This window comes from Mytilus trossulus, chromosome 10 (assembly GCF_036588685.1).
Source record: "Mytilus trossulus isolate FHL-02 chromosome 10, PNRI_Mtr1.1.1.hap1, whole genome shotgun sequence".
NCBI lineage: Eukaryota > Metazoa > Mollusca > Bivalvia > Mytilida > Mytilidae > Mytilus > Mytilus trossulus.
The window spans coordinates 58110374-58131204 of NC_086382.1; the positions used below are offsets into that span (position 1 = coordinate 58110374).

The 20831-nt window shown below is 29.1% G+C and overlaps 1 protein-coding gene across 1 annotated transcript in view; it reads right to left on the reverse strand.

Moving 5' to 3' along the window:
• LOC134688248 (protein O-mannosyl-transferase TMTC2-like) overlaps window positions 1-19956 on the reverse strand; it is a 33120-nt gene extending 13164 nt beyond the window's left edge. Inside the window, exons 1-2 of the mRNA XM_063548752.1 lie at window positions 19785-19956; window positions 5484-6084 (exon numbers count right to left, since the gene is read on the reverse strand). Coding sequence (XP_063404822.1) covers window positions 5484-6084; window positions 19785-19870 — 687 coding nt within the window. The 5' untranslated portion in view covers window positions 19871-19956. The remainder of the gene's footprint in view (window positions 1-5483; window positions 6085-19784) is intronic.
• Window positions 19957-20831: the final 875 nt, after the last annotated feature.

The window sequence follows — 20831 nt, forward strand, 5'->3', positions numbered from 1 at the left end:
TCATAGCAATATATAATGAGATCTAAATCAACATACTTTGATTTGGTATTGATTGCCAACAAATCTTTATTTACTTTTATACAATTATATCTCTCTTTCTATTCTGTCATTTTCAAGTGATGTAATTTATAGGACTTGTTAACCATGTAATATAAACCCTTCAGTAAATGGTTTTCAGCCTAATTTGTAGTGCTATAAATCATGTCTTTATTTAACAAAATCTTCAAATAATTTCTGCCTTTATTTGTACTAAAATTTTCCCCAACATCAAACGAATTCTACTGTACTGCAAGTGTTAAATGTTTGCATTATAAAAATTCACAATTGTCAAAAGTCTCTTTACAATTTAGTATTTGCCAAGTGTCTGGTTTTAAATTTCAATGTGAAAATGACATTTTTTTAATATAAAAATTTAGTCTTTGAAGCATGTTTATTTTGTTTTCAGATATCTGCAAGTGCTAAATGACTTTTGAAAAGGTTTGTACATAGAGGAACTCTGTGCTAAGTTTACATGATTCACAGTCAATAATTTGGGAGGTCTAAATATTTCTTCCCTATAACTTCCATGTTATAGTCAGGAAAAATACAAGTTTTATAACTCATGATGAAGAAGTAATATTTCTAATGAAACTTATATTATGGTTTGCAGTGAATATACCTATCTAATTAGAGACAAATATGAATACAATGCCTTTGATTAAACGGCATGAAAATTAAAAACATCTCTCAGTTAATGTTGTAGAAAAAAAGGTTTACAAATAGACATGTTTTTCTTTCAAATTGACAATAACTACTTGTCAAGTCAGCATTTTTTTTTAATAATTATAGAATTTTCTTATATTTTGAATATTTCAGTACTTTGCATTTTTAAAGTAAAAAAATATACTATTTTCATGTTTTAACCTATCAATACTAATAATATCCCAATTAGAATGGGAGGTAACTCTGGAATATGGAAAAATATAGTCATTTACAGTATAAAAAAAAACAAGTATGCTGAATCCAAGGCATTAATATGCGATTTATGGTAATGAAATAAATTCTTATAATTATCCCATCTATATTATATATGAGCACTCTAGTCCTATCATCATATTAGAACGTGAATGGTCTAAAACAAGTACAGCAGAAGGTCAATGTAGAATTTACTATGACAAATAATAGTATATTTTAATTTAAAACAGCTGTTTACATTGCGTAAAATTAATTACTTTGACTTGAGCAGTTTTTCTTTTTTTGGCGTACCAGTAGGTGCGATGTATGCTTGACCCCTATGTAAATAGTCCACAATATATTATTACAGGATTACATATAATAAATTTCTATGATACACTTGAGGTGTTCTTATGTCTTAATAAGAAACTACAATGAACAATTATGTACAAGTACATAAATTTACAGTGGATTTTTATATGACTACTTACAACCTGGGAGACGTAACCAGATTTATAACGTCTTTTGTCAACAATACAGGTATCACTAAAAGACCATTTCCGTACCTCAACAAGTCAAATTGATACCTGTAGTTATTGAAATATCACGATCATAAAGTTAAAATCGACATCTGTTCACAACCATAGGTGGAAAGGTTAAGTAACATGCCATTGGGAAACTTAAGGGCGGAAACCATTGTGATTAACCACAATCAAAGTATTAAATAAATTTAATGTTTTCTGCATGTTGTTGAATCTTAAACTGTGATGATACGGTTGTCCATACTAGGAGATTTATTACTTTAGAATATGACAGGGAATATCTTTACAATCAACATGTAGTCCAGTCAATCTAGCATAAATTTGACCCTAACCCAAAAGTAATTGCAACAGAAGATTTTTAAGTTTTAATCTTTAGCATTATACCCCAAATATACACAGAAAAAAGTCCCATAAAATCTAACTTGAGGAAGACTAAGAAAATCACCATTTAAAATTCTTATGGAGATTTGCATTGAAAAGGGAGATAACTCTTGCAAAAAAGGAAAAATATTAATAAAAATTGATACAAAATTTAAACTTTACCACTTCTTTTCATCAGAATATATTGATTCTTGATTTTTTAGCAGTCTTTAGAGTATAACAAACAACTCTATAGGTGTTTTCATATCTTTTATCAAGGTATAATCTAGATTTCGAAATTCATTAGTTGACCATTTATTGAAATTTTCAACATGTCGAGGTAAAGAATCTCAAAATTAATAAAAATAATTAACCATGCATTCTTCTTTTTGTGGTTTAAAGTTTCTTTAGATAAGTAACTTGCTGAAAAAATATAATATACAGATATAAACAATACCAAATTTTCACATTATTTATTCAAAATTGTCACAAAGCTTCAAATTTGCAATTTCTTTAATGAAAAAGGCACGAAAAAAAACAACTACCCATAACACTTCGAATTTGTACATTTTATGAGCAGAAGATTGTATAATTTAGTCAAATACAAACTTATCACCCCATCATTGTATCATACCTTCCATACATTTCAAGAAAAACAACCAAAAACTGACCATAAAAGACTCATTTTTGCAAGAGTTATCTCCCCTTCCAATGTTAATTTCCATAGGAAATTAAAAATGCTGATTTTGAGTTTTCCTCAAGTTAGATTTTATGGGACTTTTTTCTGTGTATATAAAGGGCATTATGCTATAGATTAGAACTAAAATATTTTCTGTTGCAATTAGTTTGAGGTTAAATCTTAGTTTGACTGGACTAATGATCAAATAAAACAAAAGTAATTAAAAACAGACATTTTTTTCAGTATGCACTTATTGTTATATGAATCATATATTTAATAGGTGGTGACTGAACCCATAAAAGTTACTTATACAGGAGTTTTTAATCCCAAATTTTGTCAAATTTGTACAAAATAGGTATATAGAAAATAAATTTGATAACCTGGATGAGGTGATGTAATTAATCCAATATCTTACCCCAAATCTACTGAAGCCAAAGATAAGTACTGTCTAAATTTGTTTATTTTTCCTTGTTTTTACTTTAGATATCAAAAATTTGATAGTGGTTAAAAATACTAAATGATCCCAAATATACCTGTCTTTTGAAATTTTTACCCATAAGAAAGTATTTGGCTATGAACAATAATTGATCCACCTTTTGTACAGACATCATCATTCTTTCTATTTTTTACAATTCATTTAAAAGGATTCAGTTTTATAAAAAAAAAAGACATATTTTTACCCTGACGCCATAAATACTTTTTGACATAAATTATGATAATATGTAATTACTCATATTAGAAATTTATAGTAATGCAAAAACTAGGTGCAAAATAATGCATAATGCATTATGCAAATCCATCATAAAATGTATAATAGTACTGAATTTTAATAAGCAAGATTTGTTCTAAACACATTTTTTTTCCAAAATGGAGTATGACGAAGTAAAAGATTTTAAAACAATATGTTACACCATGATTGATCATTACCATAAACTGATCAATAATATTTAAATATATATACAAATTCTGTCTGGTTTCAACTTAGTATCATAAAAAATGACAAATATATACAACTGAAAATCAAACACATGGACCAACAAAAAGGAAAAAAAATAGACAATGATACTAAGGGGAAATACCATGCTTTTATTGTATATAGAATAAGAGTTTGCAGAGTCAAGCAGTAACACTGTTGTAGGTAAAATTAAATCCCTTTCAAGTAGGTCTAGTCATATTCTTATAAGGGGTAATCCATCTTGCAGTCAAAAACTTATAAAGATTATTGCATGCAGCAAGCATGTGACCAGCATTCTGCAAGTATGCAGATTGGTTTGGGCCTTCAAAAAGGCTGTTCGCTTTCTAGACTGAACCTTACTTATTAATACTATAATCTATTCAGAAACATATTTAATTGCAGCTATAATAAGTGACAAATTGACATAAGTTATACAGCTTAGAGTTGTCCTCTGTGTAATATATATTCTCCTCCAGACATCACCATTGAACAATAAGCTCACAGCAATCAATCAACCTTTACTTTATCAATACATATCTATTACAACCGATACTTCAGTAACAGGTATCAACTGCAAATGCTATTTGCTTAAAATCAGTTCTTGAAGAGTTAATAAAACACCAAGGAAATGTTTGACAGTTTTTGTCCTCTAAAAGAAAGATTATCCTATATGTCACATTGTGCCATGCACCAAGATGTCCTCCCATATCAATTAGTACAAACTTTAATCAGATTTAACTTTGATTGACAAAATAACCAGTGGAGGTCTGTAACACACCTTAATCATACATAAACTGATTAACACTTATAACTATTAACTACTGCAGACTCGATCAGCAATAGGATTCAGTTCTGCTATAGAGTAATTTTAGTAAGTAAGTAAGTTTGATTAAGAGTCGCACAATTAAGATACATTATAAGTAACATGAGCTATGTAGAGCTCTTGAACGGACTTAAAAAATATATTCTTGAATACTGATGCATCAGCATGATCAGACAAGTCAAAATAATACTAGGTTCATATCACATGTGACGAGCCAGTCATGTTCACATATTCTAATAAACAAAAGCCATCTAAACATGTGATCTGGTGCTTTATCAAGGGGAGGTAATCAGATTAATTTGAATGACACATTGAGCTTGTATAACAAGAATTATATTGAGTATTATACTAATTATCTGATCAAAATCAAATGAACAAATCAGCTTAATATTGCCGTCTTTTATATCTGAAGGTTAATTATATGCTTTTTTTGTAGTTACAGAAAATCAAAAAACTTTTATCCTTCTTTCTGACTTTTTATTCTGTCGAATTTTTAAACAAAATATACGACAAGGATGATTCAAAATAAAATGTTATTATTTATCAGAACATTTATTTAAAATTATCAAAATTTACCCATAAATACCCCTTATAGCCCATGGAGGATTTTTCCTGAAGATCAATCATTTAACTTTTTTACCTGTATTTCAAATACACCTTTAATTAATTTGTCAAACTATCACAAAAATAATTATAGCTATAGTGGTTATTTTTAAGGTGAACATTTTTTTCCTGATAAAGCTTGTTAAAATTCAGTTCACAATGTCATTGTCCTGGATAAAAAGATAATATATGATGGCTAGCAATAAAAAAATGACTAGGGCAAAACAAAATGACATCTGTTATTATTTGTACAGAGAGAGAGAACAGGTACATAATTTGTAATAAGTTGTGTTGTAGTGTGAAAAATATCAAATGTGTACATCAGTATAATATGTGAAAATCCTGGTCAAACATTCAAAAGGCCATTCATACAATTCAAAATTAAGTCAAAAAACAAAATAATACAATTGTTTACATCACAAATTCTAGATCTTTGCTTGTAGAAAAAATTCAAGTATTACATAAGGAGAGCTTCATCCCCCAAAAATAGGAACAGCATTTCTTTTGTATGGTATTCAAAAAGAGTTCCAAAGTAATTTGCATTGAAGTTCAAAGAGATATTTACTTGAAGGAACTACATGTACCTACCCATTTCATATTTAACAAATCTGTGACCTTGACTTTATGTTGTACAAAGAGATCATAAGCAGCACACACAGCTATAACTGTCACACCTTGTTCTTTAGTCAACATACTCAATGTAGTACAGATTGCTGTCAGAGTAAAAAATAAAATCTTCCTTTTATCATCCCCCTGACCTCCACCATCACTGCTATAATTTTCATCTCTATAACGGACATATTTCATATAGCTTAGGAGTGCAAGTAAAAAGAAAAGACAAGCACCGACATCTGCCCTTCCCACAATTCCTGCAACTGCTTCAGTGTGCACTGGGTGTGCAGCAAAAAGTAGACCAGCAATGAGGGTTGGAAACGACTCTTGTAAAACTATCCGAGCAAAATGTGTAAACAATGCTGTCACTACTGCATGAAGAATGATGTTCCCAAGGTGATATCCAAAAGGCTCCAGTTCTCCCAGGAGATAATTGAGACGAAATGATAGAACACATACTGGTCTGTACGATTTATGGGAACCACTATGGGTTAAAGGTGTGCCCCAAAAGTCATCATATATGATGTTGATGATTGGTGTGTCTGGCAACAAGTCTTGGTTCTTTAGTATGGCACGACTGAAAAGAAATAATACATATGATTATTATTATGATCATTTTGAACTTATTATTCATGATTTGTTTTCTGTTTTTAATTTCAGATCAATTAGTACAATAACTTAACCTTAGACATCTATGATGACAATTTTTTTTAACATATGGTAGGACATATTTCTTCAGTAAGAGGACAAAGTAGAAAATTGTATTCTCAAAAATCTGATGGGAATATAAAATGATTTTGGATTCAAGATATTGATTTTAATATTGATGTTTCAATTTTCTTGAGTACTTTTAATAACCTTTTATCATTATGTTTTAATAAAATGTTTTCCATATTTATTTTCACCACAAAACTACTGGTTACACTTGCCAGCAAGCAGAGAAACTATGAGGTGGTAGTGTCAAGATATATAATCTTGTTTCTTTCTCCACACAATTATTTAATTAGATTTCAAACTATTCTCTCAGTATGTGTGATGGACTATTTACTTAAGGGGGATACTATAATAGCAACATAATCTGGTGGGTCCATTACAAATTTCTGACAATTTCGAAAATTTGGGTCTAACCTAGATAGATCAAAGCCATAATCTAGGACTAGAATAGTTGCAAGGATCCAATATTGTAACCACCAGCTTATAATTTGCCTGATACAATAAATTAAGATCTATATTGATTTCTAAGCCTATATAACTACATCTATAATTAATACCCAGGTATATGTAATTTTTTCAGAGCTGGGTTGCAGCTTTTTGATACAAGAAATAAAATAAGAAAAGGATTTTCATTAATCAAAATAAAATCATTTTCTTGAAATATAAGCTGTATACTGCACTTTCATGGTTTAAAAGATTAAAAGATTTGTTTTGACCTTTTAGAAAACGATACAGTGCATTGATAAATTATATAAATCATGTCATTTGTGGTTATTTTACAATAAAACTGAATTATCTAACGGAGTTAAAATTTCAAATATGGAGACTGAAAAAAACGTGAAAAATCGATTTGTCGGCAGCCAGACCTAATTAGTTATTATGGGACAAAACCCGATACTTTGGTTTTGTTTGTTAACAAACATTATATATTTGAATTATACCCTAATTATGTATAATTTTCTGTCTTAAAAAGACTCTTAAAGGGTCAAATATATATTCATTACAGACAATTTACAAAGGGTGTAAAAAATTACATTCATATAAACACGAACTTTCTTCTATGACATCTACTGTCCTTGGTATAAAGTTACAGTTAAAATAACTAATGGAGACCAAGCAACTCTTTTGATGGATGAGGACTTTATATCTAAAATCTTTTAAACAAGATGGCTACTGTTAATTCAGAAATTACATATTAAATGCATTTATTATTGCTTTTTTTAAGAACAGAAAGATACAAGATTGATTATTGCTATTTCAGGAAAATCAGTATAATGTTATACATATCGGATATCAGAATGTGGGTTCTTAGACCAAGTCCCATTTTTTCAAATTAATAAAAACCTTGCAATATTTTTGAATTTAACGTATTATCACCATTTTCCTATTCAGGAGCATAACATTTACTTATGCTTCAAAACATTATTGCTTCTGCAGACATGTTCAAATAATTATTCTTATTTTTATCCTTGGTAACACATTTCAACTATTTTGCTTTTTTTCTTTTTCCAGACACTAATTTTCTATTATGTATTAATCTATTAAAAAAATTAAGTCAGCAAAGGAGAAAATTATCTTTACTATATATTTAGCAGAAAAATCTATATTTTATGTTTTTTCTTGTATAGACTAATTTTAAATTTTCAAAAAAATGTAAATATAAAATACATTTTGTATATCACTTTTGTCTTCTTTTTTTTTTATGTCTTTTGAATTTCAACCCCTGAGTAATAACAGCAGAATGCTTGACTTGAGGACAACAATGGTACGTCATTACATGAAAACATGAGTTATCTCCCCTGAATATAATGTTACTTTTCAGGTTTCAATGTGCTAACTGGTTTTCAATGTTTTGTTTTAGCAATTATTACTTTCTAAAATCCCTAAATACAATCTGAGAGACATATATTGGACAGTTAGATGGCTAATATGTTGGTTTCTTGCAAATTACTGAGCAACTGTAAATTATTTTAACTCTATTTTTTATGTTTTATCATTTGAAACTATATTAGATGCTGATAGTGTATAGTGTATAGGACAAATAAAACTGCAATGCTCAGGTTTTTTACAGTTGATTCGAACTAGATAATGTGGCACTGCTACAAAAATCACAATATTGTGTCTACTAAAAAAAAATATAAATCAAAATAAATCAAAATAAATTAAATCAAGAATTGGCAAATTTTACTTTTGATGAAAATTTGACCTTATATATGTCTAGACATTAATTAATGATATAAAAACAACAAATAAATAACAAATCTAAGTATAGATGAACACTAAGTTCAGTTTGTAATGTTTAAGTATACATGTAAATGACATAAAGTGTTCATTTAAGGCTACAACAAGTCAAATTAGGAATTAGTATATAAACTAAAGTAAAGTGCTCTAATGTAATGTTTGTATGTAAGAATAAATATTTAAAATCACTAATATCCAGTTCAACGGGAGGTCAAAAACAAAATGATATATCTTTCAAGTAAAACAAACAGATCAATTTTAAGCAATTCTTTAAGACCAGGTCAACATACATCAACCATGATCAGGATTCGTGGAGTTTTACATGGGATAAAACACAAATTACAAGAGCACTCCAAAATGATTGTTGAAAGTGAATGTTTGTCATAACATGCATTAACCACTGTCAAAATGATGAAAAGAAAAGCCAATTTACAATACTTATCGGCAAACAAAAAACATTGGTCCGTGTTCTGAAGTACATGGTACTAGAACGGTTTTATAAATCATTTGTACATGGATTTGCCATGAACACTTTTAATCAATCATTTCCTCAATTCAAGAGTTTCGAACTAAAGATTAATTTTTGGTCAGTACATGTGTACAGAATATTTTCTGTGGACTAACAGGTAAGAAAAAGTTAGACCCACTTTGACACTGGAGTATAATAATCTATCCATTATCCACCGCCATCAGCATCATCATCTATAGTCTGACTATACATTTCTTTTGCGTTAACTTACATCAATTTGAGGATTTCAAAAAGCATTGGGTGCAGTTAAGTCTTCTTCACAAATAATGTTTAATTTTAAATTTTAAAATACATAAATTATATGTATTTGGAAATCATTAAAAAATTGGCATAAGCTTTGATCAATTAAGTTGATTATTTAACTATTTTTGTAAAAAGTTCTCAGAATAAATCTGCAAACCACCTTAAAAATGACAGTCTTTGTGTCACATAAGTTTGGCAATTACATAATGGTCAATAAAGTTATATAATATTTTATGACATTTCAGATTTAAAATCTCCTTTTCACTACCCGAAAAAGGTGACAAATGGTCAAATTAACTTATTAAATTCAAATTTTGATTCTGAAGTATTGATTAGAATGACTAAGAAATGTGTAATTATTGTATGGTTACTGAATGGAAGTCTGTATCAAAACTTGACGAGACAAATATTTTATGATTTGGTATAATTTGTAATGTTATCAAATGATCTATCCGGTAACTTGTCACTCAATGCATAAAAAACTTTATTCTTAATTTAAAATTTAACATATAATACTGTTCTCCATCGCCAAACAAGTTAGATATTATCTTTAGGACATTTGTGCCGAACAATTTTCTCTCTTATTCAAAGGAGTCATCGTGTAATAAAATCAAGGTTGGTTAATTATCAAATTATTACTCCTGCTGACAAATCAAACCTGTTGACAATCGTCCCCATGTGACTTTTGTCCTGGTTCGTGAAAAATTATATATATGACATAAATAAAAATATTAAAACTAAAAGAAGTTTTATGACAACTTCATCTATTTCTATGACAGAAACATATTACGCAACTCATTCTATATGTCACTGGATAAAACATTTATGATTTATTGACCATGATTATCCACAACGAAGATATACTTACCCATTGGTGAAATTCTACTTAATGCACTTAAAGTAAATGAAAAAATAATTTTTACTTGGCACTGCTTAATATATGAACTAACCACCGCCAACTACAGACTCCTGCAGACTTGGGACAGACAAACAAAAAATGCATATCAAATACCATTGACTAAAGTATTGTAAGTAAGTTAACTGATTTAATCACAAAATTTAAAAAAAATATTTATAACCCAGTTATCTTGCATGAAAAGCATACTAAAGTCTCGTTATTTTACTCCGGCAAGACAATACAAAAATCTACTGCAACTAGCATCATAGATCATTACAAAGTACAAAACAGCTAACATGAAAACAATAGACAGAAAGGGCCGATTTAAGTACTTACAGCTGCAGAAAGCTAATTCAAAGCCAATTACAACTGATAAAAAAATAATGTTCTACCCGACTAATTTTTGTTAGTATCAATCAGTACACATCTCACAATTTATTAAAGTTTATTAGCAATATTGTAACTATTTTGGTAAATTTTCATCCACCTGTGATTTGCTATCTTTCTTTTGCCCCCATAAATAAAAATTTTCATTCATCTATTTTAAATTGAAAATGAATAAACATTATTTACTGCACACTACATCAAAATAAATGAATAAAATAATTTTAGATTTCTCAAAAAAAAAAAATATGTACTAAATGTTACTTTCAACAACCTTTAAACAAATTTAAAAAAAAAAAAAAAAAAATTCTAGGTAATTTTATAGACTTCAGAACAACACCAGGATGAGAACTCATATTTATTTTTATTGTGTAGTTTGGTTGCTATATGCTCTTAAAGTCTTTCATGTAAAACCCAATTATCATCCATAATTTATCTATTGCAATAACTAATTTTACAATGAAACAAATCAAGTGATCGTTATTACTTTATACCGCCTTAAACATTATACCTACCACAACAGTTATACAGATAAGTGCATGAAATAATGGAATACCCTTGTAAAAAAAATTGTAAGGGTTTCGAGGAACCAAGTGTCTGGCCTACTTTTGCTGTTAGTCGCAGGCTCAACAAAAATATTGAAGCCACTGATGGAATGTAGGATCACTATGTCTCACTTTTGTGACATATTAGTCACAGACTCACAAAATATTTCCCTTTTAAAATTTTCCGATGTCTAAAATCATTGAAGGCCACAGAAATAGTGTGTCCATGTGATTTTAATGCAACCTACCAAACAAGGTTTCTTAATTTAATTCTTCTAATGATTAAATTTGTCTTAGAACAGACAGAACGCATGTTAAATGAAGGGGATCCAACCAACAAGAACATGCCTCAGACAACAGATTATAAAACAGCTGTTTCTTGGTCCAATCATCGTCTCTGCTTGACTTAGAACTCAATAACTAAGATCTATAATGCTCCATATATGTCTGAAACTATTCCTTATCTACACTGTTAATGTTAATAATTAATGGCCGCTGGATCACAGTATCTATTTATCAGAATGAAGTTCCAAAAGACTAAATCAATCCATGTTTGACCTATCTCTACAGGGAAAAAGGTTATCTTGCTAAATTAATTCCCTAAGTCAACACCAGACAATACAAATATTTCACCCAGAGGCAATAATTTACTGTTTTTAATTCCAATAAGGTCACACAATATAATTTCTCATGGTATATGACCTTAAGGTCGATTTTTGAAAAATCTTTTTTAAGGGAGCCAGATCAACTGACAAATTGAGCCATTAAAAAAGAACAAGAGTTTACATGAAAAAGTATGAATATAGAATCATTTCCAAATGGTTTTTTTTATTAAAGATTTTAGTGTTCGAAGATATGACAGATTATTGATAGTCTTTATAAAATTTACAGTCCAATAACTTTTTCATCAATCCAGACTTTTATTAGCTTTACATATTGTGTAGACATTTGTGGTAATGTAAAAGATAGTATACATTATGTAAGTTGACCTTGAGATGTGTTTTAGTTGTTTGTGTCATTTAGGTTGAAGTCTCATTGATGTTTAGTACAACATGTATCGTTAAAATAATAAAAATTCTTACATTTTTCTTATAAGTTGTTAAAAATGTTCGTTTAACATTATTCTTTGAAGTTTTTAAATATGTTCCATTACCATTAGTGACTATCTTGGATAACTCGGGAATTATGAAAAAATGTTTGATAAAAGTCCCCCCCCCCCCCTGGCAATGCAGTCTGGTTTTTTTAAATCTTTTTTTAAATAACTCCATTTATTAAGTATAAAAATTGTCTCGTAATAATTTCTACTTAATTTAAGAAAATATAAGCACATAAACAAACCAAGACGATGAAAAATCAAACAAATTCGTCACAAATATAACGCGTAAATTAACCAAAGAAAATGAAACACTTGTTATCGTGTGCATCATTCTACACATCAAAGGGAATATGCATTAGAAATGCATTTAGAAATGTTGGTGTCTATTGAAGTGTGTATCCATTTAGATTTTATCTGAAAGGAAAATAGTCTAGAGACGAAACCAATTAGGATTCGGTGACTCTCCTTGTTTGGCATCCTATAGGTGACATGATCATGTGTTACGCAACTAATAAAATTAAAATATCCTCGTTTAACTCATCATACATAATTTACTGTATGGCTTTTTAAAAAGACAATATCATTTGGTTCAAATTTGCTTACTACATGACATAGGGGGATTGAGAAAAAATATTTATACAAGCAATAAAAATTACAAAACATCCATCGGCCTACACAAAATGCCAACATTTTAAACATATTGCCTTCAAAGGCATTGTGACATGGATATAATAACTGTACATGTATTTTACTGTTTTCTAGTGCAAAATGCAATTTGACTTTTTTTCATCAAATTTTCTTTACACAAGAGACTGTCGGTTAGACAGCAAACTGGATTTTCCTGAAAAAAAATGATATTTGCAATGCTGGACCCAAACAGGAAAAGTAAAAAAAAATATATGAACTTTTGTAGAGTTTAGAAATGGAAAGGCCAAAATCAATATAATTATCACTTTTTACAGTTTTCAACTCATCAATAAAAACATCAGATGGTGAAGATAGAACTTGACCTTCATTTAGTGAAAGCCTCACAGGGAACAACATAGTGTGGATAATCTTTTATTTCGTGGATACTAATTTTCATGGACTGAGGAAAACTTGCATTTTCCTGCATGGATATTTGATTTCATGGTTCTGCATGTGAGCCTATATGAAATTTGCCATTCGTTGAACATCTAAACTCATGGTTTACACAAATCTTGCCACAGTACACAAATATATTAATAACTATTCTAAAGGTTAATGATATTGTATGCATGAAAGCATTGCAACTAGAATGTGTATATCAATCTATTGCTTTCGCCCTGTAGGATCTTAAAATGAACTAAGATTTCTTTTATATATTGTCCGATAAAGTCATGCATCAAAAAAATAAATCAAAACAACCTTAGATGAATATGACGATTTTAAAAACTTTACTTTCATATCTAAATGCCTGAATAAACTGATGAAAAAATCACATTAAGGTACAAAAAAATTGGGTTTCCTGTAACGACAAAATTTTCACTGTAAAATAAAGTTTTTGTATCCATTAAAATCAGATATGACTTTGAGTCTTGATTTCAATTAGCAAAGAAAAGAAATTTTAATAATTATTAAAAAAGATGACAAAATATTGAATAAAATTATGAAAATGTGGTTTCTATAGATTTGTATCCTGCTATTGAGGCTTGAATATAAATGGCTAGGTATTATACTGTCCCAGTAAGCAATTAATGAGCATGCTGTGACTGCATTACAATCTCGATTGAATATGCAAAACTTCAAGAACAGAGTTCAGATCAATGTTAAAACTTATTAAGTCATATGTAAATAAACCAGACAATATGGCTACCATATTAGCGGAGTATTAATACAAATTTATATGCAGGCAGGGGCTTTGGTGGTAACCTTCAAGTACTTTTTGGCGGTAGTCTGTTTAAAAACAGTACAAGCTAGTTCACAAGCAGAATAAATAGATGCGCTATGAGCCCATGATAAGCCTGTCGATTTGTAAAGAAAGTTCAAATTATCATCGCTCAACGTCATATCTGAAATTCATGAAAAACTAAAAGGAGGTTATCTTAAAAGAGGGACGAAAGATACCAGAGGGACAGTCAAACTCATAACCAAAAATAAACTGACAATGCCTTGACATAAAATGAAAAAGACAAACAGAAAAACAATAGTACACATGACACAACATAGAAAACAAAGAATAAGCAACAAGAACCCCACCAAAAACAAGGGGTGATCTCAGGTGCTCCAGAAAGGTAAGCAGATCCTACTCCACATGTGGCACCTGTCGTGTTGCTCATGTTATTACAAATTTTGTAAATAGTCAAATAAGGTAGGTCACATGCTAGAAAGGGAAGGGATTGTAGTTACAACATAAGGAACATATTTATATCATTTGTGAAACGGTTTTGTATGTCATTTTGTTTGACTTGTTGACGACCGATGGATGAACAGTCAGACAGACAGACAGAGAAACACCTGTCTAAGGTATATTGAAACAGGAAAACAGGAGTATAAAAAAACTGGAGCATTTTCTAGAGGAAAAATACTGATGATAAAAAGAATAAATGACTATGTTGAACAAATTCACTTATAAGCGAACAAACTATAATGAAGGAACAGCCATCTTTGAACATTGATGATGGTTGTTAATTATCTTTTTTTTTTAAAGGCCTGTATCATGCATTTTCCATTTCTGAAAAAGAAGCAAAAAAAGAGGCCATTTGGTCCTTAAAATAGCCCTATATCACCTTCCCTGATGTTGCAAATTTTACTATCTCACTGCAAAATATAACACTAAATAAAAAAATGTCTAAAAAAAAAAGGATTATAAAAACTAATATTTAAAATCTCTATAATTCCAAGTATCAATAATTTAGTTATATCAGAATTAGTGGGCTTGTCAAAATAAATTATGATAAATTTTAAAAACCACAACAAATTCTTAGTGGAGATCACCAGAAGTAAATCCCCCATGCTCAGTCAAGTTTACTAATGTTGACAAATACCAACAATTTAAGATAACCAAATACTTCTGTTTTGTTCAATCTGCACGAATCTGACTTAACTTTCCCAATCTCAACAAATGTTACTTGAATATCAAATTAAATTTAAATTCTAAAACAAATGCAAATTCATTTAACATATTCTGTGATGAAAATGTCTGGTAATCACATACATTTCTACTTAACCTTTTCTTGGATAATCTTCCGCAGGGATTTACATCTATTGGTTTAAAGACTTTATTTGATTGCAGTGCAATGTAAAATTGTACATATAATTGTCATTACCACACCGACACATATTGCACTTAAACATTTATTAAAATTTTGATCTCACTCAAGTGCTTCAAACGTCACAAAAGTTTCTTTTTTTTTCTATTTAAACATATTTTCTTCCCTAGGCCAGAAATTTGTTAGTCATTGTAGTCACCTTCTGACTATTTCAACCTAAGCACCTGGACATAAAAAGACAATGTAGTTCAAATAAGAATAATGATACAATTATCTTAAAAAGGTAAATGAATGATATAATTTTTACTATATTACATTGATATTAATATATGAATCAAATTTCCAGAAACTTAAATTATTTTTTTTCATAAATTTACCAAGACCTAAGAATAATGATACATGTATCTCGAAAAGGTAAAATTATGAGAGAAAAAATTTACTACAGTCTACATTGATATTAATATATGAATCAAATGTCAGGAAACTTAAATTTAAATTTTCCTAAATTTACCAAGACCTAATTACCCTTGAGCATAAATCCCAAGGTCAACAATAATTAGAATATCAAACATGAGTATTATCCAGTAGACTTTATTTTTAAATATCTGACAATACTTGACATAATTTACAATTGATTTTTAGATTTTAGTCCTGAATGTGTTTTAACATCGATGTTTGCTTTCTGGACTTAGAATAAGTGAAATACAAATATGACCACACAAATGTACAAAGGCTCCTATTACATCGACACCCATTTTAATTAGACAAAAAATGTCCAAAAATATTGACACTCTTGGAAATGTTTGAACAGGCTTTTCCAAAATAAATAAGCTATAATTTAAGAGGATGTCCTCTTTGAAATAAGCAATTTTGAAAAGAGTCTATATGATGTGAAGTGCGCGTAAACTGGTAATTTTAGAACACTCATAAGAGGTTATGTCCCCTTAATAGGTTTACAAACAGTATGACACTATAACCAGACATCTTGTTTGCTCACTGTCTCCCTATTTTAGTCGTTTACGTGTGAAACTCTATTTAAATTACTCAATGACTTCCCTGATTTCCACCAAAAATAATCTTCAAATTTCTAATTTATCAAATTTTATGCCATTTTTTTCTTTTTTTACATTAGTATTTTTGTTGATGCATTTTTTTTTGTTTAATGGACATGAGGTTTGCTTGTTCAGCTGTGCAGGTTAAAAAGAAAACACCATAAAAATATTTTTTTTAAACCTAAAACTAAGGTCTATTGTTAAATTAATCCAAATCAATTAGCAAAGTCACATTATAACTATTTTATAAATGCTTGACAAAAAAATATACCAGTGCAAGGAAAATCTCCTTTACACAAGTTTCAGCAAGTTATACTAAGTCTTGAGCAGTATAGATTCCAACAACTCCATCATGTAATTTGGCATTCCAATTTTTTTAATTTTGTATTTTTTTACTTTGAGGCATCAGGTGGGGACTGGTTTGTAGCCCTTCAAGAACCAAGCTGAACTCCTAAGACCAAGTTATAAATGTTTGAAAAAAACAACATACTTTTAAAATATTTCAAATTAAAATGTATTGTCAAAATTGAAGCTAAAGATGTTCTGAACTGGAGCTGACTTAAATGTTTTTACTACATTAAACATCACAGAGGTACACTGTAGGTACATAAAACTTGTAGAGATTCTGAATGCATCTTTAGGTTATCATCAGTATATATCTCTGGTACAACGAAATCCATTAACTAAAATATGTATGAAGAGGTTTGTTTATTTGACTTTCTGACTTCAGGTCTATAGTTTCTGCAAAATAAACTTTCTACACTAAAAAAAAGGGGGCAGATCAAATACATGTATACAAAACTGTACCAGGGAAGTAAAACACTGATTTAAAACTTAACAAAATTCTTGTTGGAGGGTAAAGACTACTTTAAATATAGAAATTATGTGCTAACTAATATAAGATATTGGTTTAACTAAAAATAATAAGTGTGGATATAATGGCATCTTATAATTTGTTGCTAGGTAATTTTCATACATGTGATTTGATTTTGTTCTTAGAATGTCATCCATATGAAGAAAATGAGATGCTAAAGGTCTTAATCAATGAGACAACAACCCAACAAAACATTTTATGAATGAGATCTTTTTGGGTTATCACATATCACATTATTTTCACAGTAAACTATTGAAGTCTTAAATAAGTTATGAATGAATCAAACAAAGACAACAAAACATCTGCTTAAAAAAATTACATATCTGAATAATCCACTTGCTTTTTTAAAAATTACCATGTTTCTAAATTTGTAGAGAATTTTGATGTTTTATATGCAATTTTATAAAGTATGTGTGAGCTTTTACTATAAATTCAGAAATTATTATAAAGTTTAAAATATGGTTGTGAATAATGCAATTGGATGGTTGATGCAATATCTGATAGCCAATACATATCATATAAAAAAAGAAGATGTGGTATGATTGCCAATGAGACAACTCTCAACAAGATACCTAAATTACATAGATATTAACAAACTATAGGTCAACGTACAGCCTTCAATAATGAGCAAAGCCTATACCATGTAGGCACCAAAATGACAATGTAAAACAAATCAAATGAGAAAACTAACGGCCTTATTTATGTAAAAAAAGTGAATGCCGATTTTCCTTAAATCCAAATAATAAATCTTGCATTTAGTATACTTCAATCAATTATAGCTCAAAGATTTTTATTAAAATGCAGGCCAGGTGCACAATTTGGTCAAATCTGCATAATATAATGCAAGTTAAGTGTTGGGTTTTTATCTTTTAAATAATATATTTGATTTTTCACAATAAAGAAACTCAGAAGGTGATTTTAAAATGTAAACTATTGAGAAAAAATCTGTCTGGTCAATATTGTCTTGTAACACATGATTAAATAAAATGGTGTACTTAGTCAGCTGTTTCTTAAAATGAACTTGAAAACCTAGGGATTTATGCAACATTTGTAAAAACAATTTCAAACGTTGAACATGTAAAGACATTTTACATGTAAACTATCAATATTGGTATCTTTATCAAAAATACTTCAGTTAAATCTCAATTTGAATGGATCATTTGTCTCGACAACTATATTTTATTTAACATGTTTTCATTTCTACTTTAGCCAGAGTATCAGGTATTGTTAAAAACCTAAACATCAGGGTCACAGTGAATTTTAGTAATAGATCAAAATCGTCTTGTGTTCGATAAATTCAATGATTTAATTGATGTTTTTATTAAAATTTCTCAATGTCCTTTATAATCTTACTATAAATACAAATGTCCTGATTTCTTTGCCTTTAACAATGGAGTAAAATTTAAATCTAAAAATCTGCAATATATCTTGGTCCATAATAGGGGTTTCCTTTTTTTTGTTGGCATATAAGGTTTCATACATGTACCTTTTTCTACAAGAAAGTTCTGATTTTTTTTGCTATACATGTATAGCAATATTTAATCATTAACAGTTTTTCTCACAAAATTCTTTTTTTTTTTTTTTACAGACCCCAAGCTGCATTTCAAATTGGAACCACTAGGATCATGCACCAAGCGTTATCTTCAATGAACCAGAATATAATTGGAAAATTTATAAACACGAAAATTTTAAATAGTTGCTTAATCTAAATAATGTTTAAGCAATGTTGCATGTGCATCTTTTCAACAAAAATGTCTTCATACATGTAAGGCAAAAAAAAATAATAATATGAGTGTTTCCTTTTACACCTTTGAAAAAAAAGGGTTTGGTATTATTTATTTTACTTCAAGTCTATGGAAGGGGCATTCTGACTTTAACAGTGCTTATTTGAAAATAACAAAAGCAACTTTAGAGTAGGCTAGTTTTTAGCTTAAAAAAGTTATGGTAGGATAATGGAAAATACACTTTTTTTATTTACCCTAATGAAATTCAAAATGTTATTTACATTTATTGCATTTTAATTTCAGAAAGTAATTCAAAATCTAACATAACAAAAAGTGTCAAAAGTTTTTTTTTCCACACTATTTCTTTAATTGTTAAAAATTTAATGTGAGCACATAAGCATCCCTTTTTGTAAAAACGAAAAGTGAAAATAAACACTTCATTGTAGGTGTCCAAAGCTACATAGTGTAGGTCCAAAGGGGCACCTGTTTAAACTGATAATTACATAATAACACATTGTTAATTGTAATTGACACTGTCATTCGAATCGTTTGTATACCTGTAAAAAATATTTATCATCTAATCTATGATCTTAAAGAACTATAACATACATAGGTAACCTTAAAGGTGAAATTTTAGTCGAAAAAAGGACTTATAACAGTACATGTGTCACACAATGTCAACAAACCGACTTTCGTTTGATCTTATCGGACTGTCAATTTCAGGTGTGAAATACACATTTCGCTTACCTGTCATCGTACGCAAAATCAGCTGTGAGCGTGTTGAGGTATAGAACCAAAGCCCATAGACTTGTCAAACATATAATGTAGTCCATTCTTTTACAAGCTGGTCCATCGCTTTCTCCAGTTAAAATGAAACTCGTCCGGTAGTTGTATTTTCCGCGCGCATGCTCAAATTTCATTGTATTCGATGAACTGTGACCCAAGAGCAGTTTGTCAATATTTATTCAAGTTTCAATTTAAAGATCTTTAAAAGCTTTCACCTCTTACAAACGTGAAAAGAGATTCGCAATGAAACCTCAAAAATGTATTAGTTAAAAGTGAAATTACAAGGTAGTACTTCGATAGGTGTAACAATTCGAGACAGTTGCTTTTTATCATAAATGTATAAAACATAAAACGATTTTATTCATTTATGCATTTTATTAAATCTGAAATATTTCTTTTCAAATGAGAAAGTCATTCATATAGAAAATTATGTTGTCCTCCATTATCATATATGTTTATATATCGTTAGTATATTGTTGTGAATTTTAAGTTTAAAAAAGGAAATACACTTTCAGAAATATAAACATATATTTTGATATATAAATAAAAATGTAAATTAAACTTATTACTTTTCACTAGAAAAGGTAGTGAATATTTCTTATTTTTTTCTGTATCAATACTTTTGAGTCATTGTTGGTGCTTCGTTTTCTATGTAGGCCTAATAGTATGTTCAGTATGAATTATAAATTTTAAACTTTTGAGTTTTGCAATACAATTAGGTTGAATATAGTCAAGATAACTTTCATACTTTTAGAATTATCTCATTATTATCTGCTTTTTTTTTTATTATAATACCTGTTTCCAAGTGCAATGGTTTTTTCCTCCTTTTTCCTATCTTAATTTTTCCTATTGCTAAACTTCTTGTTTATCATCTATTGCACCTTGTTATTCCATTTTTTACTATTTACTATTACTTTTGTGAATTATTATTTTTGGCGAATTTCGGAAAACCAAAAAAAGTATTTTCTCTTCCTTTTTATTTTCCTAGTTTTCGAGAAGGGGGGTTAA